Source organism: Pinus tabuliformis, chromosome 1_2, assembly GCF_031772625.1.
Source record: "Pinus tabuliformis cultivar Carrire ecotype Pingquan chromosome 1_2, CPIR1, whole genome shotgun sequence".
Lineage (NCBI taxonomy): Eukaryota > Viridiplantae > Streptophyta > Pinopsida > Pinales > Pinaceae > Pinus > Pinus tabuliformis.
The window spans coordinates 360,330,615-360,357,534 of record NC_142298.1 but is presented as its reverse complement, the minus strand read 5'-3'; the positions used below and the strand labels follow the sequence as shown (position 1 = coordinate 360,357,534).

Genomic DNA, 26,920 nt, shown 5'->3' with positions numbered 1-26,920 from the left:
GATTTCATCAAGCTAGTGGATTGTACTAGCCTTGTGCGAGGCTATTGTATGTATAAAAATTTAATTATGTGTATATTAATGAAGTTTTCAGATGTGCACAACTTCTGTATATTGCAGATTTGATTTCCAACCATGTGTGTTCTTCATGAATTGTATTTTGGCACAAGGACACCTGTGTTGAGTGACTGGACATCATAACTTAAACTTCTAGGCTGTTTTACTGCTGTTATAATTGCCATAAAAGAGAGTTTTCACATCTGGCTTATGAATGATAAGATTGCCCTAGATGACTGAAACTCATCAAGACACTTTGGTATCTTTTCCCCTTGGATTGCTAGATTGGAATGCTGAGAATTGAAAGTGTTCTCTTTCTGCTGCTGTTTTGTTCTATGTTTCATATCTGGCCTACAGCTGAAAATTCGCAGGGTTGAGATTTGGGAAACCTGTAGTCAAAGCAGTGAAATCCATGTTTGGCATGAAGAGTCATTTTCGCATCAAATTTCCACACAGTGTACTCAAACTAATGTGTTGTAGGTTAGAGAAGACAAAAGTGAGGGTTTGCGATAGTTATACACGAGAATAAGCAACGTGAAGCTCGTGGGATCCCTACCACAGTAGGGAATCTGCTAGAGTACTCCCATCTATCGAAGGCATCCAATTTCTGCATGGAATGTTCATAATGAAGTTCCCAAGTGCTGCATGCAATTGCATACAGGTGATGGCGGGAAGCATTCACAATTAAGTCCCCAAATCTGAAAGTGAGGTGCACACGGGATATCTTCTTGTGTTACAATGGATCAGATGATAATTACAGCGACTTCCATATAACAATTATTTAACGCGTGATGCCAATACACCATCACCAAAACCATAGTCAATGGAGCACTATAAAAGGATCCAATGGATTTTCATTCACAAAAAGGAGAGGAAACAGAAACGACAACAAAGAAAAACCAAGGCTTTAAGTAAAGGAACAGAACCCAACCTCTTCAACAAAAGTAGCAACAAGGAGGAGAGGAAGCAGAACAGAAATTCAGGCCCTATAAACTATTGACAGAACTACGTAGACTAGGGTACTCAGTAACATCTGGAACAAATGGCTTTATAAAGCAAGAAACATTGATGTTCTCTAGATTTGCAGCCTTTGACCCCTAGGCATGCTTGCTACTGAAGTCAGTGCATTCAAAGTCCTGTGGTGTCATAATATACCCTTAATTATTAATAAAATAAAATGTTTACAGCTGCTATTTTAAAAATTTGCAAATTTGATATCTGTTTCAAACATAAAACAAGGCACCACAATCGAACGGCAAAATCACATCTAACACACAAGACTTGAGATCAGAATCGATAGTCAAAGATTTTATATTCTACATGTCAATAGCATCAAATGATGGATACTGCTTACTTTTCCACTTCTACCAGAAAAGTGGTGAAATTAATCTACTTTAAAAACTGAAGACTAAAGGCACGAGAAGCAAGACGTAGAATTGGAATTGGAGAATCACTAATCCTAAAAAATTGACTTTTGACCAACTACCGAACTGTTAGATTAATATCTTTCAAAATTATGAAACATGCAGTGACCTTTTTCATAAATGGCCATATCTTGTAATTACAATGCAAATACATAATTCAAACCTAAACCAAACAACATTAACCTTAATGCAAGTTAAGAAAAGGTTCCATATAAGATATTCATCCTGGACCTATGCTCCATAAGCCTCAAGCAATGCGAAGAGATTGTTCATTTCTAGATTTTCAGGACGATAAAACATATGAAGCCCACCAATAAGTCTAAAAAAACATTACCCTCTTCAGGTGGCTCTCGGAATCGATCAATTGCTTTGATATCATCAAGTTTTACACCATCAACACTAAAAAGACCACCATGGACAACAAAAATCTTGTCATTGAGGACATGAGCCAAAGGCAAGCAGCAAAACACTTCAGCGAAAAGCTCAACCATGCTTTCACTGTACTTGGATTTGACTTCACCCTCAAAACCATAAATCTTGTTCATACTCCTGCTTTCATGATTTCCTCTTGCAAGATAGAGTCCTGGAATATAAAAATAAAATTTCCTTAGTTCTTGAGCCCAAATGAACAAGCAACTTCCGCTTTCAGAAAACTTAGTGTACAGTAGTATACATCTAGAGTTAATAAGGGAAGTAGCAGTATAATTAACCGTACGAATATGGTCAAAAAAACAAGAGTCACAAGAGCTCAAAGTCGTTAGCCAAACACTTGAGAATAAATAAAGAAAATAAAAATGTAAAATCTCTCTTCCTTTCACACCATGGAACCATTTCAGAGTGAAATATGAACCTCTTGAAAAAAAAACCCTAATATGACAAGACAATCTTTCAAAGTAAAATGTGTTTACTATCAAGAATTTGCATAAAAATAAATTTCATGCATTATTGCACAAATTGTTAACAACAGAATAAGATAGAATCATGATAAGACTCATCAAAATAGAATCCTAGAATCGTGATAAGACTCATCAAGTAACCCAACCAAAGCTCCCAATCGCAGCACATCTAATAAAAGATGGTCCATGAACAACATTCAATCCTGGCAGAATAAGTGTCAAGATATATGGAAAATCTGTTTGTCTTTTAAGATCAGAGTGCTAGGATTGTTGGTACTCAACCAAAGCCCAGCAGATAAAGATGACTTTAACACTTGGGCCTATGAGATTGGTAATAATAAATACATTATTCGCCACAAACCAGTGACTGACAAATATGTTTTCTGGAATTGTAGAGTTTCCTTAATCTTTTGTGAGTACCCTAGTCTACCATTCTTTTTATCAGCTGTCTTCTACGGGAAAAATGACCTTGGAAGACAAGTAGATGATCAACAGACAAGGTAGCACCATGGCACTAAATTTGAAAGATAATAAGTCAGTCCCAAGAATCCAACCAAAGCTCCCAATTGCAGCACATCTAAAATATAAGATGGTCCATGGTCAACATTCAATCCTGACAGAATAGGTGTCAAGGTACATGGAAAATCTGATTGTCCTTTAAGATCAGAGTGCTAGGATTCTCGGTACTCAATCAACACCCAGCAGTTAAAGATGACTTCAACATACAGGCGCATCAGACTGGTAATAATGAATACATTCCTTGCCACAAGCCAGTGACTGTCAAATATGTTTTCTGGGAGTGCAGAGTTACCTCAGTCTTTTGTGAGTAGGTTATCTCTAAATATGCCATCCTTTTATCAGCAGTCTTCTATGGAACGAAATGACCTTGTAAGACAGGTGGATGATCAACAGACAAGGTGACACTGTGGCACTAAATTTGAAACATAACGTAGTCAGGAATCGCCTTTTGTTAGAGAAAACTACATCACGCTACTATCAATAGGGATCCTTCTCCTTGTCATTTGGGTGAGACTACAGAGTTCAGAGAAGTGACAGCTCAGGTTTCAGCCAGAATTAAAATGTTCCATCAGTATGAGCCTTTCTTGAGGTTGCAACTAAGAACGATATGGCAAAAGTCCGTAAAACTGCAGCCATGGAAAATTTTAAGGAACCATTATAACCAGTGTAAAATCATGGTCAATCTTTGTAATCTTCAAAAAACCAAAACTTTGGGAAAAATATTATGAAACTTCGAATATTTCAAAAGAATTTCAATGTTTTATAGAAACATTTGGCTATGTATCAAGTAAAATAATTTTGTACTATATTGGACAGCTTATCATTTTTAATTGGCAAATATTCACTTTCAAATGGAAAATATTAACCCGTCAAGTCCCACTAGCACAACTGGTTGAGGATGGGCCTCGTCAGCAAGGCGACCAAAGATTAAACCTCACAGGGGGGTGGTTGCGCCCTGTGCTAGGGGGAGGAGACATGCTAAAAAATCCAGTCAGCTAAAGGGCTGGTGTTGCCCAGGCCGGGTGCATTCCACGGGTGAATTTGACGGCTTACATGCCCCTGGATCGCGGCTCCTCGAGCCACAGGTCAAGCCTGGAGGATCAGTGACAACTTGACAAACAAACAAAAAATGGAAAATATTAACCCCAAAAAATTATCTCTGATTGGCCTCTACAACATCAAAGCAAGGTCAAATACATTAAACTACTTGCACCTCACATACGAAAAACAATACATCTTAGTCTTAAGTGGGGACAATATCCAATCATGTTTTCTTGTAGATAGCTTTACCTAGACAAATATTTAATTCCACAAATATTCCACAATTCAACCAATATTCTCACAGCACTTCAAAAGGCATTTTTCATTTAAAAACTAGCAATTATTGCATTCTTTCATGTACAAGACCTTGGTTTAGAAACATTGGGGTCAATTCCCTCTATAAGCATAGAGGAGATGTTGAGACATGCATATAATTAGTAGATCAAATGCTTTTGATATCCTCGTGTGTGGAAACTAACTTTTGTCAAATAGCATGTCAAGAAAGAGACTTTTATCAATAAATCTATATAGGTCAACTCCTTGTTTAAGGGAAGATCTATTCATATCCTTAGTTGTCAATTTTGTCACACCCTCTTATTATAAATGTGTAGCCATGGTTACTAGAAAGATATCAATAGAAAAGTTTGTGACTCCCTTCTCTTGTTCTCTTGGTGAGATATATCCTTCATTTTGCTGTTGTCATGCGCTCATACCATGTGGAGCATAATTAGAAGAACTTCCAAAGAAGTCAATCTTGTCTGATCAGTGATGAGGGCACCCTATAAAGATGCCCAAATTTGGAATTAGCTGTATAATCAGTGAGAAAATGCCCTGCCCTGATGTAATGTATGAATGTAAGGATGGATCTATGGCCAACTGAAAAATGTCCTCCTCGCAAGAATGGTTTGGATTCTTGGAAGGCTGTCCCGATATGAGAATAATTTGGAAAAAATGTGTGAACAGGAACTCCTAACTTGAAACAAAATAGAATGTGAGTGAAGTACTCTACCAAAGAAATTATAATAGAACAAAAGACAAATTATGATTTTTATATTTACTTATAGTTGAAAAAAACTGAACCTACAAAAGAGGCATATGAAAGATACAAAGAGGCTAAGCAATTTAAAAAAAAAAAATCAAAGATGCCACATCACTGTGGTCTACCAACAACCAACAAGTTGATTGCGCTTATATTAACATAGAGACCCAAGTTCAAAAACCTTTGAGTGAGTGCCTATGAGGTCAGGTGTGGGTCTTGCGTGACTTTCACAACATGGATACACCTCTCCAGCATAGCAGCTCAGCCAAAAAGACTCTATAAGGCATATTTCTCAAAAAAGAGAATACAAAGAGAGACGAACCAACAATATCATTCAATCATCTGTGCTATCTACAACAATAACACCACTATGATCGTGTATATAGAACATCAATCTGTATGATACAACCCTCTATTTTATGGAGCTATCATCACAAATGGAGGCACTATTGTGTACAATAGCATCCCACTTAATCTAATGACCACTTCCATGTATGTTCAGAATGCTATTGTGCATGAACATATTGTCATTCTTCATTTTCTTATGAATATCGATATTTTCATCTCACAGTCACAAGTAAACTGCACAAGCATACTTCTTGTTTATTATGCTTCATTGTAACTACCCTAAACTCACAACTTCACCAATTAACATTTAACAAAGATAGACAAAAACAAGTTATAACATCAAGATTTTACATCATTTCTGACAGAATTGTAACATACTTCCATATATTTGCACAAATACTAGGATAATTGCTGTAGTATTACATGTATCTTGAACTATTTAAATAGATGTCTTGACTTTTTATTGTTTGATAAAGGGCTGCAATACAACTGGATTAGACGTTATTACTTTCAAGCTGGAGATACTCAACCAAAAAAATTATGAAGATCAACAATTATTTTTCAAGTACAATATGAATCCCTTTTTTTAAGTACAATATGAACAAAGCAATTTCTGAATTAATTTGCTGATGAGTCAAATCTGGGTTTTGTCCTTTCTTGTATTACTACAGGGATACCTTGGTTTTAGATTCTGTAGAAAGTTTTTGACAAATCATCATCTCAGTTTTATGAATGTACAAGGACTGCTGGGGGGTATCAAAACAGGTGAACCAGTTTCAAGTTTTTCACACAGATATTTTGCAAGAAATATTGCAGATTTTGTATGGCAGGTTATAAAAGAAGTACTTTAAGGAAAAAAAATGTTGTCCCAAACATCTCTATTACTTCCAAAATTTGTATATTACCCATCCTAATACTAGTTCAGGTTCCAGAATGATTGTACTTGATTAAGATGTTTCGGCTTTGGGTATCTGTAACCAATGCCCCATGTAATGTTTGAATCAAAGTGTCATAATAGATGCAGCAATAATAGTTGCTACATATAATAAGTAAAATCTCCAATGGAAGTTAGGGGTAAATCACAACAAAATCTTTATTTTGTCTAAACAAAAAGCAACTTGTCACATGTCAAACATTAGCATTGCTTCCAAATAAAACCCATATTTTTATACTAGTCAAGTTTCAACACGCTTGACTGTATACTTTCATCATCAAGCTTCTTGAACCAACTCCTTGGAATGCATATATCTATATCAGATTTGGCATCTCTAACATTGAGATATAACAATTTATAACGTCCAGGAAATAGGGTGATTCCCTCTTCCATCAATGTTGACAATGAGTCATTTCTTCCAGTGTATTTATATTAAAGATATCTAATGCAAAAGTCTATGCAAAGTAATTGTGTGTGCCACCATTTAAATTATAAAAGTACAAAAAGAAAAATTCACAATTTGTAAAGATGGAAGGATTTTGGATTAAGTTTGCAAAATTTAAAGATAATACAACAAAGGTTGATGGAATCTCAAAATCCATTAGTATGAACTACAAGATGAAGTATGAATGAAATGATAACACCTAAGCCTACAGAAAAGCTTGATGGTCATAAATGCAAAACATTTGGGGCCAAAAAATGGCAAAAGGCTATCAACTTACCAGTTGGACACATACACTTGAATGCGAATAGCACAAGTATGACTTCAACTGAAAATGATCCTCGATCAACAAAATCACCATTAAAAAGATAAGGATTGTCCTCTGAAGGAAGCCCATTAATCTCAAAGATGTTCAAAAGGTCATAATACTGCAGCCAAAACACAGCTAAAAAATTAATATTTCTTGAATAACAAAAATTATGAATTCCCTAGAGCACTTAGAGCAATTTCAAAGAACAATGCTTTTTTAGAACACTCTTTGAATATGTTACATGAACAATTACATGCAATTGATTATTTGGGCATTCTAGAAAAAAAGAAAAAGAAATTCCAGCTCAATAAGATTGTTAAGTTCAGGGCATTCATGCACAATTACAGGCTCAAATATGCATGCCAAGCAATTTGAGATTTTCATAATGAATAGTGAAATTTTACTATGGTATACAATAGCCTATTACATTCACTTATTACGTTATTACATTTCTTACTGCTACCCTAAGTATTTTTATTTGCCCCTTTTCTTTGCTATTCTTTGGGTTCATCAAAACCTAAAAATCTTCTTACTTTAATTTTCTTTAAGTCCCATTTATTTGTGTTTCATAGATAAAATAAAGAATGACAAAACAATCCACAAATAATGTAAACCTAAAAGCAACCTTTTGCCTTTTTTATAAATTGTTTTAGGTTAGGCATTATTCATTCATGTTGTATATCATACATAAAACAACAAAAAGCAATACGCACTCGTCCTTTAAGGACTTAATATGCGTTATTACAATTCTTAGTTTCCTGAGCAAGTAAATCAAATTGGGAAAGGGATTTTATTACATGCACATGCTCTTTCAATTTGCTAATTATTATCATGTCCATAATCTCTTTTTACAATTGTGCAATTAGGCTCAATGAAAATGAGCTATATTCTAACATTGTAGAGTTGATTCAAATTGCAAAGCAAAGAAATCAATCTCATTGCTAATTAACATCAATCTGCACAACAATGAAATATTAACACATTCAAGGGGCAATACAAATTCGGCTCACACATGAGGGATTATCAAACATGTAATTTAACCAACACTAAATCATAGAAAGAGTGCCTATTTGTGGTCTTCACAGACTTGATCCACCTTATATGGGGGAAGGGGGGTTCAGCTCATCTCAATTAGGCAATCCCTTATCCTTATTACATTTTGGAGGCAATATTTCCATCAAGAATAGGCAACTTAATTTTCTTGAGGTAATGTAACAATGTGTAAGCCCTAGGTATCATACACTTCCTTGGTCTAGGTAGTTTCAATGTTATGCCTTCAAAATGGCAATGCTATCTATCAAAGATATCAAAACCAACAAAATTAGTCAATCAGACTGATTTCAAGGCCATCCAATCTAATATGGGGATTCAAAACAATTTTGTTCGGTTGTGTACTAAATCGGCCTCAAAGCACCAAACTAGTTGGTTCTAAACCATATGAGTCATATGTTGCAAGTAGGGACCACCAAAACCTAATTGCTTTTAAAAAGCAATAAATTAAGTTATTTGGAAGCACAATACCCAACCACAAGACCCTACCGAGGCTATTTAAAGAAACACCCAAACCCACCTTCCCCGGCACACTAGCTCAACCACCCTAGTAATTAAATGGTAATATTAAATTCTTAAAGTAAAAGTGACATTCTCCTTTATCTTTCAGTTGCATTCTGAAGTAAAATTGACACTCCTTTATCTTTTATTGATCTCTAAACCGTCGTGGATATTGCACTAGATAGTTTGTTAGAACATACCTAATAAAAAAGACTGAATTCCATACTATTAAGGGATAAATTCCTTAGATTCCAGTTTGATTAATTTTTTTTGCTTATGCATGTAATATATAAAATGCAGAAAATAGAGAACAATAAAATACAATCACACACCAACCACAATGAAGACAAGATATGCTCTAGGAAACCCATACGAGAGAAAAATCAATTGGAAGGTGAGGCTATTATTCTCTCTCTTTCTCTATAATGGAAATAATGCAAGTACAAAGGAGAAGACACTCGCTAGACCTGTGGCCTAACAGGTTGCTACAAAACTCTAAACCCCTCTATTATGCTTTCTCACTCCCTTTCCTAGTTGTTATGCTCCCTTGTGGAGTAAGATGTAGTCGAATAGAATGGGACCCCTTTTCCTCATAGTGGCTCGATTATAAGATAGCCCGATAGTCAACTAGTGGTTAGATTTGACTCCTTCAACTCTCAAATAGAGTTGCAACTTTGACCCTCCCAGACTCTTCTTCATAGTCCCCACATGGCTATCCCCACATGGATGAGTAACAAGAGCTAATGTAGCATCCACTCATGCCATGGCGGACACACATGGTAGGTCAACTTCCGAAAGGCATAAATTTTGAATACAAACTCCGGTTGAAATGATTGTTGCACCATTGGAAAGGTCCTTGAGTGTAGAATAGCATCACAAGGTCAAGCACTTAAATTGGTAAGGTTCACCGCCATAAATTGTCATTTAAGGCCTTAAAATGTCCCTAAAAGGTTTCAAACCCCAATTTTCCAAACTGGGTCCCACCGATAAAAGTGTTGCTCCAAGCTAGTTCCTGCAATTTTTCCACTCTGAATACATCAAGATAGATAACAAATTATATAATGATCCAATCTGAATCATTTATATTCATCCTCGTACTTAAATGTTTAACATTACCCCTAATTGCTTCAAGATTTTTAGAGTGATCCCAACCTCACTGGATTTCATATGAAGAATGTCATGGTTTAGATCCCATTCAAGATTCAGCAAACTTAACAGTTTTCAGCATTCAAGATTCACAGGATTTCCATTGAATTCAGTGATATATGAGGGTATGGAACTAGCATTTAATCAAGAGCAGCAGGCCCTCTATGTACCTCAATGTTGGTGGCATTGATTTTTGAACTCCATTATCAAGATCCTAGTAAATTTGTACCCTTCACTCAAGCAAAATCACCAATTTGGTTGTCAAATGGGTTTAACTTGGGTGATCAGGAGGAATGTTTGTTATCCTCCCCACCCAGGTTCAAGCTGTAATGGCTTCAACCCTTGATGTTGAGTCTAAGAAGTCCCTTGAGGACCGAAAAATGTATATTCGTCATATCAATATGGAATATCAAAATATTTATCAAAGAAAACAATCATTGATTTGTCATGTTAAGCTTTTTAAATCTTATTTCAATCATAAAGGGTGATATTGATAATGAAGATCCCAATATATGCAATGATTCTGATAATGTGTAGTTATTCATTGTAGCATAATTTTTTTTGGACCCTCGAGGCCATTTAGAGCCCCTTTGACAAGGTGTTTTAGTTAAAATATGGATTGCACTCGGTGCTATTTTGGTTAATGCACCCTTACTTGTTATATGTGTGTGTGTGAAACTTTGGTTATTTGTATATAATGGTTTTATTGGGATGCACAAGAATATCTATATATTTTTGCAAAAGTTGAAAATTACTTTTTTTTTGGTTGACTAATATTTCGGTCTGAATTTTTTGTGATTTTTTTTTTCAATTCCAATCTAGTTCACATTTTGGGGTCAACCCTAAATGGGGTGTGTTGTCGCCCAGATTGTACAAGGACCGCGACAACGCTCAAGACGGGGACTGTCACTCTAATCCCCGCCCACTCCGTTCTAGTTGTTCTAGCTGTCTCCCAATAGCAGGCTATGGGGGGTAGTCCCTATGGAATCAGTTGAAGGAAAACAAGTTGGAAACCAACTTTTTGGGAGACACAGATGAGTGGCCTAGCCAATTGGTTAAATTTGAGCAAGATTATTGATTAGATTAAATTTTAAAGTATGAGACTAGTGCATTAATGGAGTCACAAATTCTTGTTTATAGTAGAAAGCAGCCAAATGACCAGATGAACACTTGCTGCTTAAAATGATTGACTAACCTGAATGATATGCAACCCTATAACCTGTGTGTGATGCAAAAATCTTGCTTATTTTTAGTTAAATGCGTAATCTAGATGTAACCTTCCTTTAACTATTTTGAAGTTGGGCTCCAAGGTAGGTTGTGGGAAGGAGACCAATAGGAAGCAGGCTAGGGCCTAATTAACGATACCTTTTGTTGTGCTCCTATCACTCGATGCCTCTGGTGTTGCAGATATTGTGGCTCTAATGATTGCAAGGTCACCGTGTTAACCACCGAAGAGTTGTTGAGGCCCCTCAAGCTAAGTGAGAAGGGTTATTACCCTATCTCTCTATCAGCCTAGCTTATGCTAGGAGGTAAATTATTAATGCAATTTAAATCTAATATGATTATGCAAGAGATTATGGGTGAGACTATCTTGAGTTAAGATTGCTAAGTTACTTAAGTACTTATGTAAAATATGTCTTAATGCAAGAGTACTTAACAATGTTGCGATACAATCTTAAACAAGATGAGTGCTAAGAGATACAAGTGTAAATTTCAAGTAACCAACTTATCCACCAATAATTATTAACACAAGATATTATGTCAATCAACAAGATCAATGCCAAATTCCGAGTGCACAGATGAGATAGGCCAATTTCAGATCTATGAAAATTTATATCAGCAGTAAAAATTCAGAAAATTCAGACTTTATCAATGTTACAAAAGCAATGAGGAAACTACTTCAAATCATGAAATTTGTCTTACACGTAAAATACAAAAAAAAATAAAAAAAATAAAAAAATCTCAATGACCAACAAATGTAAATTAATTTATTTAGCCGACTTAGTGATGATGTATTCAATGATATTTCAGATCTGATTGTTTGTTTACAGCAATAAACAACCACAAATCAGCAAGCTAAAGATGCCAAAAATAGATGGTCAATATGCCCAAAAATAGTAAAAATTTATTAAAACTCAAAATTGTCAAATTTTAGGACTTTTAGGAAGTGTGATTCAGAAATTTTAGAACTAATAAATTTATTACAGCAGTAAAATAGTGACAGATCATTGAGCTTAAAACACTGAAGATGATGCCCAAAATGTCTAAAAATAGTAAGTTTTCACTGGAAACTGAAAATTCAATTTTATTTTTATTTTTATTAAGAGTATGCGTAGATATATTTCAGACTTGAATTTCACAGTTATGCAGTCAATTCCAACAAGCTAAAAAGTTAGATCTAGGTCAAATTAGAGATGCCCAAGTGGCCAAAATTTGTGAAAATTTAGATTTTGAAATTCTAATTGATTTTGACCAATTAAAATGTGGTTTTAGGGCTTAGATATTAATGATTCGACTGTTGTAACAAAATTGAAGCAAAACAAGGGTTTAGAAGTCAAACCTAGGCCCAAGGCCTTGAAGATCCCACGGTTGAAATTTTGGGATTTTGGGATCACGTTGCCGCTTGAAAAATATGAATTTTGAGACCTTAAGCCTGTAAAACCTCCAAGTATTTAATCTTAAAACTTCAAATTAGGGTTTCAAGTCAATTTATGGCAAAAAGAGGCTAAGAAAATGGAGAACAAGGGTAGGGGAGACGAATTTGTCAGGATAAAAGGGCTAGGATGATAGATCGGTGCCTAAAGATGAACGATAAGGCCTCAAAGAGGCAACACTATGCCTAATAAGGCTAGTGTTGGGGGTATGAAGAGCTTCGATGCCTAGGAAGAGCCATAAGGCCTATGGCCTAAAGGCCAAGGAAAGGGAGTCACAAGCCCTTAGGATTCGCAAGCCAAAAAAAAAAATTAATTTACACACGAGGGGATTAATTATTTTCCCAACCCTCTAATACATATGAATTTCATTTACAAGACTCAAAAAGGGAATACACATTCGTCTTAGACTCTCAAGACACATAAGCCATCTATGACACAATATGATCTAACAAACCAAGTGATTTGTAATAAAATAATTAAGCCAATTAGCTTAAGTTATTCCCAAACCACTTTTACATCAAAAAAATATGAATTTTGAGACCTTAAGCCCGCAAAACCGCCAAGTATTTAATCTTAAAACTTCAAATTAAGGTCTCAGGTCAATTTAGGGCAAAAAAGGCTTAAGTAAATGGAGAACAAGGGTAAGGGAGACGAATTTGTCGGGATAAAAGGGCTAGGATAATAGATCGGTGCCCAAAGATGAAGAATAAGGCCTCAAAGAGGCGACATTATGCCTAATGAGGATAGTGTTGGGGGTATGAAGAGCTTAGATGCCTAGGAAGAGCCCTAAGGCCTATGGCCTAAAGGCCAAGGAAAGGGAGTCACAAGCCCTTAGGATTCGCAAGCCAAAAAATTAATTAATTTATGCACGAGGGGATTAATTATTTTCCCAACCCTCTAATACATATGATTTTCATTTACAAGACTCAAAGAGGGAATACACATTCGTCTTAGACCTTCATGACACATAACCCATCTGTGACACAATATGATCTAATAAACCAAGTGATTTGTAATAAAATAATTAAGCCAATTAGCTTAAATTATTCCCAAACCACTTTTACATCAAACTCAATTAAAACACTAGGACTTACCTAATAATCCGACAATAAATTTCACCCTAGATTTGGGGTTTAAGCTGGAATGAAAAACACAGGTAATCAGTGAAGTTAAAAAACCTCCTAGGATGGAATTCATCATCAAATTATATGCTTACCTAGGTTGTTACATAGAGTCAAGGTTTTACTAAGATCATTTACAATACATAACTTGTAGAATGGGATGACCATTACACATGGACTGCTGATATGTGATCTAATCCTTGTTGAAAAAAGTTGGTACCTACGCTTCCCTGGAACTTTGACAATTTGAGTGCAACAAGGTGATAAAGTGCAGAACAATAGAAGAGGCCAACACAGTGACCATCACCTCAAGGAGCATTTAAGGAGACCTACCCACCACCCCTATTCATGGCGGTGACATGGTTTGCATTTGAAGCACTGTTAGCTGGAGTTGTAATGCATCTTAAGCCTAGCATGCCCCTTCCCAAATGAAACCTTGGATTTGATGAATTAATTTATCAATATAAGAAGTTTTCGAAAGCTCATTTGCGCTTGTTAATGATGGCATTCTCTATACTCCAATTTGACTAAGTTAATGTATCTATTCACTCTCAACCCCTAAGTTGTTTCTCTGCAACTGCTTCAGAAGCTTGCATCTTTGTCTGCAAGAGAGTCTCCTGGTTGTGTTGCACTTTAGTGCAGTTTTGAGTGAATGTCCACACCCACCAGGATTGTGCCTTTGCGCCTTCTATTTGCTCCAATCTTGGTTATTCGGTCCTTATTTTGTTGTTCAAAGGTCTAAGCTAAGACAAAAGGAAGAGGTTCTACGAGTCTGGAAGTTTTATCTGAGCAGTGTCTTAGTTGTCCACAATCTTGAATCATTTCCTACTACTTCTCACTCAAGTTTCTATTCCAGGTGCAATCGCAGATTAGGCAAGTTTCAGCTTCACCTCACACAGCGACTACGATGACACGATAGTGAGCCAAGTCTCGACATGGCACAAGAGGAAGAGGTTCTAATGGGGGTTCATGTGCACAGCCCAGAGCTCAATCCTCTGCATGTAGACTCCTCCCAAAATCTAGCAAGAGTTGGGGAAGATGGAGGAGATTATAACAAACAAAGGCTGCCATTCTGAATCTAAGATTCTAGTGACCATGGTCGACTGGGTGCCAAACACAAGCACTATAAGGGAGCATTTAAATCAATATTTCCACATGTTGAACCTTCACTAGCAGCTCAAGTCCTAAGTTGCAGGAAACGGGGAAACAGGTACGAGTTTCTGAAACGGGCACTGGTACGAAACGTGACCCCCCCCCCAAAATTTTGGAAACGGGGAAACACAATATATATATATATATAAGGACATTAAAGAAATATGTGCAATCATGAAGCATATATGATACATTCTAATTTATTACATTATGATTAAATTGTCAATTGTCAATGCATAAACTATAAGTCTGTAAATTTACATCACATTTACTCATGAATGATCACATAATGAAAATAGCAATATCCAAAATCTGCCACGAGAAATTTCTAATTTCTTGTCTCGTGCTTGATTAGGAGTCTCCTCCTACATAGTCGAACGACCTTAGTGCTCTTGATTAAATACAAGTTCTATACGCTAGTACCCTACGTGCTCTTGATTATTGGGAGTCTCCCCTACATAGAGGGCTTGGTTCTCTTGATTAAATACAAGTTCCATGCCCTAGTACATGACAAAATCCAATGGAAACATTGCAATCCCCCCAATCCTGAAATCGTGAAAAACAGATAAGTCTGCTGGATTTTGAGTGAGATCTAAAATTCTACTTTCTCCATATGAAATCCAATGAGGGCGAAACCACTCTCAAACATCTTGAATCATTTCATGATAATGTTAAAAAATTAAGTAAAAGGATGAAAATGAAAAATAGGGCCATAGGCTTATACATTAGGCTGCCCCACTCAGAAAATCCTCTTTTCTATAACTTGAGAGGCATCTAGAAGCAACCAGAAGATATTTTAGTCGCCCAATAAAAAATTAGAAGCCAAAAAATAAAATAAAAAATACAAGAAAAGTCAAGTTAGAAGAGGAAACTCCATTGTACGACCTAGAAACGCATTTTCGGCCGTACTAGCCACGTTTCCTCCTCGAGAAATGGGCTAGTACGGCCGGAAACGAGTTTCGAGCCCATATGGTACGAGTTTCCTCGTTTCCGGCCGGAAACGGACCCTTCTCCAACGTTTCCTACAACTTAGCTCAAGTCCCTCTTGGGTAAAGTCCTCCTGGAAAGGAATGAAGTGAAAGCTTAAATATGACTCCAATTGCAGTTCAGGAATTTGGACAAACACTTGGCAAGGGTTGAGGTAATTCTCAAACGCAACAAAGGACATGCTCTTCTGGACAGAACCGTGGATCAAATGCCCATTGAGGTGGATGTTTCCACCTCTTTTTAAATATATGGATGATAGGTGTTTCTCTACATGTCTGGTATTTTTAGCTTTTCTCTGCATGTGAAGGCTGTTACTCTCTCATTAAATGTTAATTTCTAGTTAGATTTTACTGTAAACTCTCAGCTGATAAGCCCTGGTCCCGCACTATTTTGAAGATGTTATGGCCATTGTTTCATTTTTGGACAAAAGCTCCCCTGTTTTGCCAATAGTCTGCTTCCAGTTCCCTAGCAGACGGGCAAAGGTGTACAAGGAGGCTCGATAAAATTCAGAGTGAAGACAGCAAGAAGAGCTTCAGATTTTAGCTCTTCTACTATCAACATTCAGAAATAGTCTTGATGATGGATCCCTGTTGGGATTTGAAACGTTGACAGAATATGCGTATTACTATGGGTTCTCCGGTTACTAACTCAGAAAATATAAACCACAGATGTCTAAAATCCAGAATCATTTCCATGTACGGAGGGGATACATGGAGTGAAATTATTTCACTCGAAAAACTCAGAGTGAAGATAGCAAGAAGAGCGTCAGATTTTAGCTCTTCTACTATCAACATTCAAAAATAGTCCTGATGATGGATCCCTGTTGGGATTTGAAACGTTGACAGAATATGGGTATTACTATGGGTTCTCCGGTTACTAACTCAGAAAATATAAACCACAGATGTTTAAAATCCAGAATCATTTCCCTGTACGGAGGGGATACATGGAGTGAAATTATTTTACTCCAAAAATTCAGAGTGAAGATAGCAAGAAGAGCTTCAGATTTTAGCTCGGGGATACATGGAGTGAAATTATTTCACTCGAAAAAACCAGAGTGAAGATAGCAAGAAGAGCGTCAGATTTTAGCTCTTCTACTATCAACATTCAAAAATAGTCCTGATGATGGATCCCTGTTGGGATTTGAAACGTTGACAGAATATGGGTATTACTATGGGTTCTCCGGTTACTAACTCAGAAAATATAAACCACAGATGTCTAAAATCCAGAATCATTTCCATGTACGGAGGGGATACATGGAGTGAAATTATTTTACTCCAAAAATTCAGAGTGAAGATAGCAAGAAGAGCTTCAGATTTTAGCTCTTCTACTATCAACATTCAAAAATAGTCCTGATGATGGATCCCTGTTGGGATTTGAAACATTGACAGAATATGGGTATTACTGTGGGTTCTCCGATTACTAACTCAGAAAATATATAATCCTTTCAGCTAATAGAAGTCTTTAATTCAGAAATAAATAAATAAAGGTTAACAAACCAAAACTAACTTTTTTAACGACAGTTGTGCTTCGGATTCACTTATATTGTTAACATCAAGATCAATTAGATATTTCATATTAACTATCTAAATGTTGAATTCTATAACATGTTATGTCTACAAAAAAGTGGGGAACAGAAAACTTGAAAAAAGGATTTCAGTATGAAACATTAATAATAGCAATGCCTTATTGTTCATCTAGAAATTGATCTTCCAAGAACAGGTGACACCAGAATATCATGTTCTAATCAATGTCTAAAGAAAAGTAAAACTATAAATCGAAACAGCTCAAGGACAAAATACCCACATGATATACAGTCCATTTTATCATAACTGTAGGATTCAATCAACACAATATTGAATTTCCATAATATCATGATTTATGCTATGACAATAACATTCTCTTCATGTATTCCTTCTAGAATCCATGAGACTCAAATAAATTCTGGCAAAAAAACAACAGTAACAAGCCAGACCATGAATTTATCTTTTGCTCTAAATCATAAAGTTCATTCAAATACCTGACCATGGATGTCACCACAAACAGTGAATTGCTTTCCATTTGGAATATTGATGTCAACCAGTGATGGCATCACCTCCAGCAAATCCTTTACTTGCAATAATATTTGAAATGCATACCTAGAAATAGAATGTTTTCCTCAGAAACAAAGCATGCACTTGTGTAATGGTAACAAACAGATGTTTTCAGCAAAAAAAATGCATGAACATGTTTCATGCACATAGTGCGCATTACCTTCTGTGTATATTTTTCTGATTCTTGAACTCATCCATCATTTTCTTTATAAATTCCAATGTTACATTTTCTCCTTCTATTCTAGCACCAGCATACTGTGGCTCTACCTCTATAAAGACATAATACATAAGAGTCAGTTCAAATATCCAATTTCACATTAACAGTGCAAAGGGACTAATTCTCTCTCTACCACCAATGTCCACGTACAACCACAGAAGCATAGAGATAAGATAATTTTATTAATGTCCTTGGGTGACCACAAGAGTAGGTCAATGGGACTAAAAGATACATCTGGCGAACAAGACATGTGGGAGGTGCAAATGCGACTCCATTGTGACTCCAAAGCTAAAGACTAAAATATGACTAAAAATAATACTAGAATCAGATAAGGGTACAATTAGTGAATGTATAAAATCGCATGAAATGACAAAAAATGAGAAATACGGGAGTATACATAAAAAAAACATAATATCAGTCATTGACAAAATGCAATACAAAAGAACACCTCCTAGGCTCTTACAAATGGAAATATGAGCAACTGATAAATTTTGGGACACCAACTAAAGGAACTGGCGTTTCTTTAACTTCCACTAGAGAAGAAAAAATACAGGCTAAAAAATTAACAAACAATTAATGATATAAGACCACCATTTTACTAATGACTTCCTTCTTTGCACAAATAAATAAATAAAATGTACTTTCTAAACTCCACCTCTATCACTTCTGAAAAAATATTAAATACTTGGCGAGAATCCAGAAAGCCATTGTCTCTGAAATAACCAAAAACATAACTATGATTTGAGTTGCTGCTTATTACCTTCAAAAAAACTTTAAAAAAATAAAAACTAATAAGAATTGATGGATTTTGTTGGTCATGAGAGTGTTTGTGGTAGCAACCTCGACTAAACCAAGGAATTTTATCAGAGATTTGTCTGAGGAAAGAAAAAGGGTTTCACCCATTGCCTTCTTTTGTATAATGTATTTTGTAAGGGAGCATGCCCGGCATGTCATCTATTAAGAAAAAACAAATGAAAATCAAGCTCTCTAGAATATCACCTCCCTGCAGCCACCTATAGTTATCAATACACATAAGTGGATATTGAACAGTAAACATGCCAACAAATCTATAAGATATTTGCATGGTTCAGTCCAAGTTGCTCCCACAAGCACTCTCATGATGAACAACGTCCATCAATTTTAAATAGTTCTTTATTTTTTTTACATAAGCAGCCTATGGAAATGCCCCATGCTTGGCAGATTACATCATCCGCACAGTTTTCCTTTCGTTCTGTCGCATTCAGACAACTTACAAAAATTCAGCGTTATTATTGGGCATAGCTTAATTAATTATGCTCGAGGTGGCATTCTGGGGAGATTAATTGATGGAACACCTAAGTGTAATAGCTCGTTGGAACTGGAATGAGAAGATCTACAGGATGGGATGTTGGGAAGAGACTTCCAGTGGCCGAAAAGAGTATGGTGTGCGATTTGCCATTTTCCTTCGTTAAAAATGACTTTAATTAGTCATTTAATTAAGGAAAAATAATTAATTGGAGAAAAAGCGCCAAAAGTGACTTCAGTGAAATAAAATTAAATTAAAATGTCACTTGATAAAGTCAATGGAGGAGCTTCTAGAATAATAATAAAATAAGATGCTTCTAGAGGCTTGGAGATGTATCCATGAGATCTTTAAAAGAGGAGGAGAAGGTCATTTGGAGACGTCTTGGATTTGTGTATTGTCTTTGTGGAGAGGTTTGAGAACGCGGTTCTCTACTTCAGCAATAGCCCCATGACAGAAACCCTCTAGTGATTTAATGAGATTAGGCACGTACCCATCTCCCCTTGTGAATTCATCCAGAATTCACAAGAGCTCTTATTGTTTGCAGTTGCATTTTGAGAGACCAGATCCAGTGTTGTAGCAGACACATTTTGAGGTCGGATCTAGTTTGTAGTAGTTGTTTGAGTTTCTCAACCATTTCCAGGTATTTCACATTGGTATGTACTCCTATTTCTGGTTAATATAATAAAGTTGAGATTTCCTTCTGCTCATCATTGTTATTTGCATGTACTATGTTGTTAAATTTTACATGGCAATCTTCTGTTTATGAGTAGAAATTTTATGAGAAAGGTTTGTTCCAAATTTTCTTCATTTGGGACATTACAGTGGTATCAAAGCCGTGATCTTGGCTCAGCTGTGGGTTATCATGAAAGGCCAAGTCGAGGTTATTGTTGGAGCCAATTTTTATTGCAAGGAAGATCAGGTTTGGGGAGCTTGTGCTGTGAAGGTATATTTTTGTTGAAGGTCGAATTGCTTTATGAAGCGGGCCATTCATAAATTTAAAATTATTATTTTGGGACAAAGGACCAAGAATCAATTTTATAAAGGGGTCGTCGCATATTATTACTAAGTGGGGTCGTTAACATCAAATTTTCTAAGGGCAATGAAGATATTTGAAGAGGTCATGAAACGATATTGCAAAGGATGGCCAAATTTAAATTGAATGGGCAGATTATTGTAATCTAAAGAGGGCCCCGTCGCGAATTTATGAACTAAACCGTCTTTGTGGAGCCGCCAAGCCAAATGAAAGCCGCCTAATATTTTCAAAGCCGAGGACATCCTTTTTTTCTTTTTTTGGGCATGCAAATTTTGTTCGAGGAGCCAAGAAATTATCGTTGACAACATGATTCTTATCTAGAGCAGGCCGAAGTTCGTGGTTTTTCTGCCTAAGTTTGTGGTTTTTTCTAGAGCGTGTTCATCATTTGCGACAGGCTAGGAGCATTCTTCATTTGTGGCTGAGAACATCATCCAAACCCGAGTATACCAAATTTTTGCTGCTGAATCAACTATTATACTAAAGCCGCATTTCTTCTCAAAAGGACCAACCAAGGGTTTCAGGAATCAAGTGCCAAGAGACCAAATATCGTTGATTTTCTTCAAGAAGCTCCACTCACAAAGGTCGACTCTTCAATTTTGTTGGAACCCAATCGTTTAACCGAATCAGCTGATGCAGTGGATTGATGAAGAATTAATTTGCTATCGCGGTTTGCTTGTGCTCACAAGGCCAATAGCATCATCCCCAACAAAGGCATGCCGAGAAAACACATTTCACGAAGATGAACTTGACCACTTGTCGTTTAGGCACAGATTTGAGAAAACGAGTCAACAACACTTTGGCAAGGCACTGTGACACCCAATGGATCCCTGAAACCTATCTTGTGTTCACCATCATAATTTTATTAACGTGATTGATCGATCGATGTGGCAAATGATGCACGTCGATGCTGGAGGCGGTAACGACGACTGAGATGCTATTGTAGTGTATCATCACAGGGTATAGAACCAATATGTATGTGTATCTGATGCGACTGTCATGCATTGATGATCTGTGATGAAGCCAAAAGGAGAATCTTAGTCGCAATATCCAGATAGCAAACTATAGACCGTGAGTGTTGGTTCCTAGCGGCTTGACTACATTGAGCAGAATATTTGGAGTGAATGGTGAATGAAGGAGAGCGATTTGAACAACATTCTTTGGCGTGACAATTTATTCTAGCACAACAGCGCATCTAAGTGTCGAGGGACAAACATTTGACAATGGTTTTGAGATATATCCGACAAAATAAATCTCTGGAATTCCACTAGGAAGCTCATATCCAAAATCAAGGCGTTTAAGTGTTCGATGTGCATAGCACTTCTATAGCAGTCGAAAGAGTGTGAGAATTGGGTGTTGTGCGCATATCGAATTTAATGTAAGCACAATTGTGGATGTTTTGTGTTGTTGTTGGTAGCATTCATCATTAAATGATAGCATTTAGTGTTGTCACTAAATGTATAACCGGCATGTGAGGCAAGCAGAAACAATTTTGAAGGTGACCCGTAGCTTGATGCATGAAGTCAAAGGCAAAGCCAACAAGAATTGGATCGCGGTATCTCCTGTAGCGGCCAGGCAGTGCGTAGATTGATTCCAAAGACCACGGGCCTTGTCAATTACCTGAAGCTACCTATTCAACATCACATTCAATTGGAACCAGATCCCAGTAGGCCAAGTCTAAGTGTTGGATACTACAAAACAGAGGGACAATCATGCTCAGGTGCATGTTTAATTTATTAAATTGGTAGCATTTTTAAATGTTGTGAAATTAGTCTTCAATTTGTTCCATTGAAACTATGGTAATATTGCATTGAGCCATAACTAGTGTATTACCATTGAGACAAGGCAAGGACATTGGCAGAATTTCTGAATTCAAGGGATAGGTTGAGTTTCATGCTAAGGTCCAAGTCTGGAACTTATTAATGGTTGTATAAGTTGCTAGAATAGTTGTAGCATCACTATATTGCACCATGTAGCGGCCTTATATTGCACCATATGGCCATAGAGTTTGTTGTTTTCCTTACATATGGCATGATATAATTGTCTAACCATTTTTTTAAGATGTTGTTAGTCATAGACATATAAAAGTAGCTTGATTATTAACTTAAACATGGATCAAACCTTTATAAACTCCCTTAAAAAACCAACAACAACAAACAACGAACCCTTCTCAAAAAAGGTTTGTTGTCGCACAAAGTGTCCAAGCACCGCGACAACGCTCAGAGTAAGGGTTGTCACTCTAATCCTTACTATGTTTAGACTCTCTCTTAGATAAGTCAAGGGGGGTAGTCCCTAGGGTGAGTGGATGAGGGTAGCCTGTGGAACACGAGCTCTAGGAGATTTTAAGGATAAACAACTTGATGAATTTAGAATAAGTCTTGGTCAATTGAGATAGATAGACACAATCACAAGATTAAAATGACTACAGACCAGTGCCTTTAATTTGAATTAACCAAAGACTAAATAAATGACAAGTCACCCAGAGCAATTTATAATGTGGCAAAGCAACGATCATAAACAACTAATTGTAACATGCCCAAAAATCTATCATGCAAGAGATTCCTGATTTAAACTGATTTTCATTAATGACCCAGATCTAAAATTAATTAACTTTCTCTAGTATGATTTAAAACATTTATCGCATCTTGACAATAGAAAAATCATGAAAATTGCATTTAATCACCAAATAACACCAACAAACTTTAAATTAGAATTTTAATTATTCCTTAGGCAATAACTTGAATGAAGAAATCAAAATCTTTTAATGTGACAGAATTAAATGAATCAAAGGGTTAAAAATTAAAATTTTAATGGGCCAGAGGGCACATTAAAATATTAAATGTGAAAGCGCAAATACCTTTTTAGTTTAATTCCTTAGTCATCAGAATTTAAATTTTTTTTAGATTTTTTAAATGTTAATAGATTTTTTTAAAATTTTTGGATTTTTAAGAATTTTTAATTTTTAGGATTTTTTAATTTTTTAAATTTTTTATGTTTTTTTTTTATTTTTAGATTTTTAAGAATTTTTAATTTTTAGGATTTTTTAGGTTTTTTTAATTTTTTATGTATTTTAAAGTTTTTAAATGCAGTGTTCCACGGGGACTCGCCCCCCCAAGGGTCTAGTTTCCTCGCTCCCCCGCGCTCCGGGGACTTGGGGATGAGTAGGGGACGTTTCCCCACGCTCCCAAAATGGAGGAAACTCGGGGGGACGTGCGAGGGAAACGTTTCCCTTCCCTGAGGGGACGTTTCCCCACGCTCCCAAAAAAATGGCCTTGCTTATAGTTTATGATTTAATAGACCTAAAGTGGTACAAAGCTACTCATGTTCTGTATGGGGATAACGTCTTGTGCTGTCTTTTGGTTTCAACAAGCGTTATTTTAGAGGGTCAGTATCATGGAAATTTGCTGGACCATATAGCACGTACATGAATTTTTCCTTTTAAAACTTCTCCTTTTTTCTTCAAGTGATGGTTGGATTACAGTGGGGAGATAACTGGAGTGACAGGCAAAGAATATGAGACATTCAGTTTGTGTTTTTAATTTGCACGACATTTGACATACAAACTATGGAAGTAGCACCTATGTCATGTGGGAAATAATTGGGTGGACTATAGACTAACATGCATTTACTGCAAGCATGACAAAAATACTATGGGCAACAAGAAATCTCAGGAACTGTCGTTATATATGAATTTATACAGTTACAAAATTTACACAGAGCACAGTGGCTCAGCTTGAATTCTCAGGTTTGAAAATTATTTTCACCCCTGAAATACACTGCTAGTTTGAAGTTTGAACTGCATGGCATTGCTCTAATAAGGTAGACAAATTATCCATGCCATCGTTGGTCACCCAAGTTGGTTCGCAGATGGTCATCCTGCAGTCAATGTCATTTGATAGTAAACTGTCAGAAACTCTTTCATGTGATCTTCTCATCTCTCCTGGAACTAAAACTCTTCTTTCAGCATATGGTGTACTGTCTATATTATATATAATATAACAACCTTTCTAGCTGTTGGATCCAATACAGCTGGACAACCCATTGTAGTTGCCCCTTCTACTGCCAATGCAGTGTTCCTGATCTGTTCATTTACCTTTTCACAGAATTCAGTAGCTACCTTATCAAGTTGAAGCTCTCCCTCTGTCTGACCAAAATCTAAATTAGAATTTGACCAAGCTGAATTAGAATTTTAAATTTATTATTTTATATGATATTATAAATTTGGATAATGTCAAATGATATTCATATCAATGATCATGCTTTGCAGCTTTTCAATTCAAACCAAATTGTCATAGTGGACTCAATTAATAAATTATATTTTATATTTATAAACTTTTAAGACCCTGACGCTCCCCCACGTTTCCTAAAAAATGGTAGGGAGCTTTTGCATAGGCCGCTCCCGCGCCCCCTCGCCCCCTCGTCCCGGAACCTTGGTGGAACATTGTTTAAATGTAAATCAAAATTATAAAAAAAAAGGTGTAAAACAAAAAATCAAATCGAACAATTAAAAGAGAAAAGGGAAATCAAAAAACAATAAAATCAACGAATCAAAATGAAATAAAAAATGAAATCAATACAAAATCGAAGGTCAATAAAATCGAAACGAGTGAATAAAGATAATAATAAAAATCCAAAACCAAATCGCATTTCATACAAAACCTAAAAAATATATACACCCTAACTAAAACCAACCAAAGTAAATAAAAAAAAGGAAAAAGGAAACAAAATCGAAATGTTTTTAATCATTGCGTGCAGGTCGAAGAGGCTCGACTGCAGCAAAAGGAGAGATAGCAGAAGATTGACGACGATAGTTTGCAGGTAGGGTTGTGGATAGACAAGTGTATGAAAGGATTGCAGCTACGAGGAGAAGAGACGCAGGTGGGAATGTAGATGGGTAGTGTGATGGAGCACGCCGCAATGGAAGAGCTAAGGAATAACGCAGCAAAAAAAAACTGCGATTGAGGGACGAGGGTTTGAGGAGAGACAAAGGTAAAAAACGATGACAAACAAGGGTAAAAAAAACTACGACAAACAAGTAAAAACAAATTCAAAATTTTCTGTTTAGAAAACCCCAGGCAGCAAAGAAATTGAAAACCCCAAAACTTAAGATAAACCCAGAAAAATGAATTTCACACCAATGTATTTTTATGCTTCAAATTTATCAGTGGAACCCCTGTAAAATATTTCCAAATCTGAGACTTTTGGAACCCTTATAAAAATTTCCAGATTTAAAACTCTTAAAACCCTTGGACTGCAAAATTAATTTGAATAATATTCCTGCAAAATGATGTTGATGAACCCCAAAGATCCAGATATTACCCTCTAGGGCCTAGATCTGAACTCTACACAGATTTTTTCCTTAGATCTGTAGCTGCACGACAACAAAAAAACACCCAAACGATATATACAATGATAAAAACTAAAACCCAGGAAAACCCAAGTGAAAAAAACAAAAATAATTTATATATCTACGTACAAGAATAGCAGATCTATCAAGTTCGAGGAGTGCGAGTCCAACGCCGCTCCCAGATCTGATAATATAAGGCTTTCAACAGCCAGATTCATACATCACCAATAAAAATCTTATGATAAGGTTGGAATCAAATTAAGTTGGGTTTTTCAAAAAACACGAATCTGGAGTTGGCTGGTCCAACTGAAAACTTCCCAGAACACCGGATGATCTTAAAATCAAGACTTTTCAACAAAACTCAATCCAGCCATCAAAATAGAGCAAGAAAATGATAATAAAATTCAGATAGATAGAGATACCTGCTACTACATTCAGAATTTAAATTATCACTTAAACCCCAGCAACTGAGCAAGATACTTATACTCAAATCACTCTTCAAAAGCTATCATCAATGGCTAAAAAAATTTACGCATGAAAAACGACACATCTTACAGTATTTCCATGAAGAGTAACACCAGCAAAGATTAACCCCAAAGCATTTATTTTTTATTCAAAAAAAATATTACACAAGAACTTTTAACTTAGCACACAACTCAAAGGTCAGATGATTTGAGTGACAAATAACTTCCTATTTAAAGATAAATCCTCCAACAGCAAAGGTTTTAATGATGTTATGAAAGATCAAGAAAGCATATGACAATGAAAATCATAGGCGCAGCAGAAGCAAAGGGAAAAGAAGAGGAGTCAGTTTTCAAATTTGATTGAGGTAAATATTTTCTTTTATTGAATTTCAAATATTGATTTGAGTTTGAAGAATTACTGAAAATGAACACGAAGAAACTTAGGAAATGTTCAAATAAATGTCGACTGACTCATGAAGAGCATAGGATAAGTATTGCAGTGATGAGAGCAAAGTTGAATATACTACAGGAATGGTTTCAAAAGAAAGAGAGTGAAGACCGAAGACGTGGATGGAGAATAAGGAAACGGGTCAAGTGGAATCTATTGCAAAAGAAATGGAATGCTATGTTGATGAACACACTTGAACAAATACATATTTCTTTGTTGGAGAAGGAGAGACTCATAAGAATTGAGTCACGACAAAGAGAATTTGCAAAAACCAAAAATTCCATGGTGGTAATTTGGTGCTTGAAGCATCAAAAGAGACCGAAACGTCTGGTATTTTTAAAACTGATAGTTTGTCTGTGAATGCAAGTATGGTACTAAATAAGGAATTTGTTGCTATAGAAACAACTAATAACCATTGTTA

General features: G+C 36.0%; 1 protein-coding gene across 3 annotated transcripts in view; it reads right to left on the bottom strand.

The window, feature by feature from the left end:
- PP5.2 (protein phosphatase 5.2) overlaps positions 1 to 26,920 on the bottom strand; it is a 114,531-nt gene that overhangs the window by 30,246 nt on the left and 57,365 nt on the right. For all 3 annotated transcript variants that reach the window (XM_089395196.1, XM_089395194.1, XM_089395195.1), the window contains exons 6-9: positions 17,869 to 17,977; positions 17,636 to 17,753; positions 6,978 to 7,125; positions 1,813 to 2,061 (exon numbers count right to left, since the gene is read on the bottom strand). In XM_089395196.1, coding sequence (XP_089251322.1) covers positions 1,813 to 2,061; positions 6,978 to 7,125; positions 17,636 to 17,753; positions 17,869 to 17,977 — 624 coding nt within the window. The remainder of the gene's footprint in view (positions 1 to 1,812; positions 2,062 to 6,977; positions 7,126 to 17,635; positions 17,754 to 17,868; positions 17,978 to 26,920) is intronic.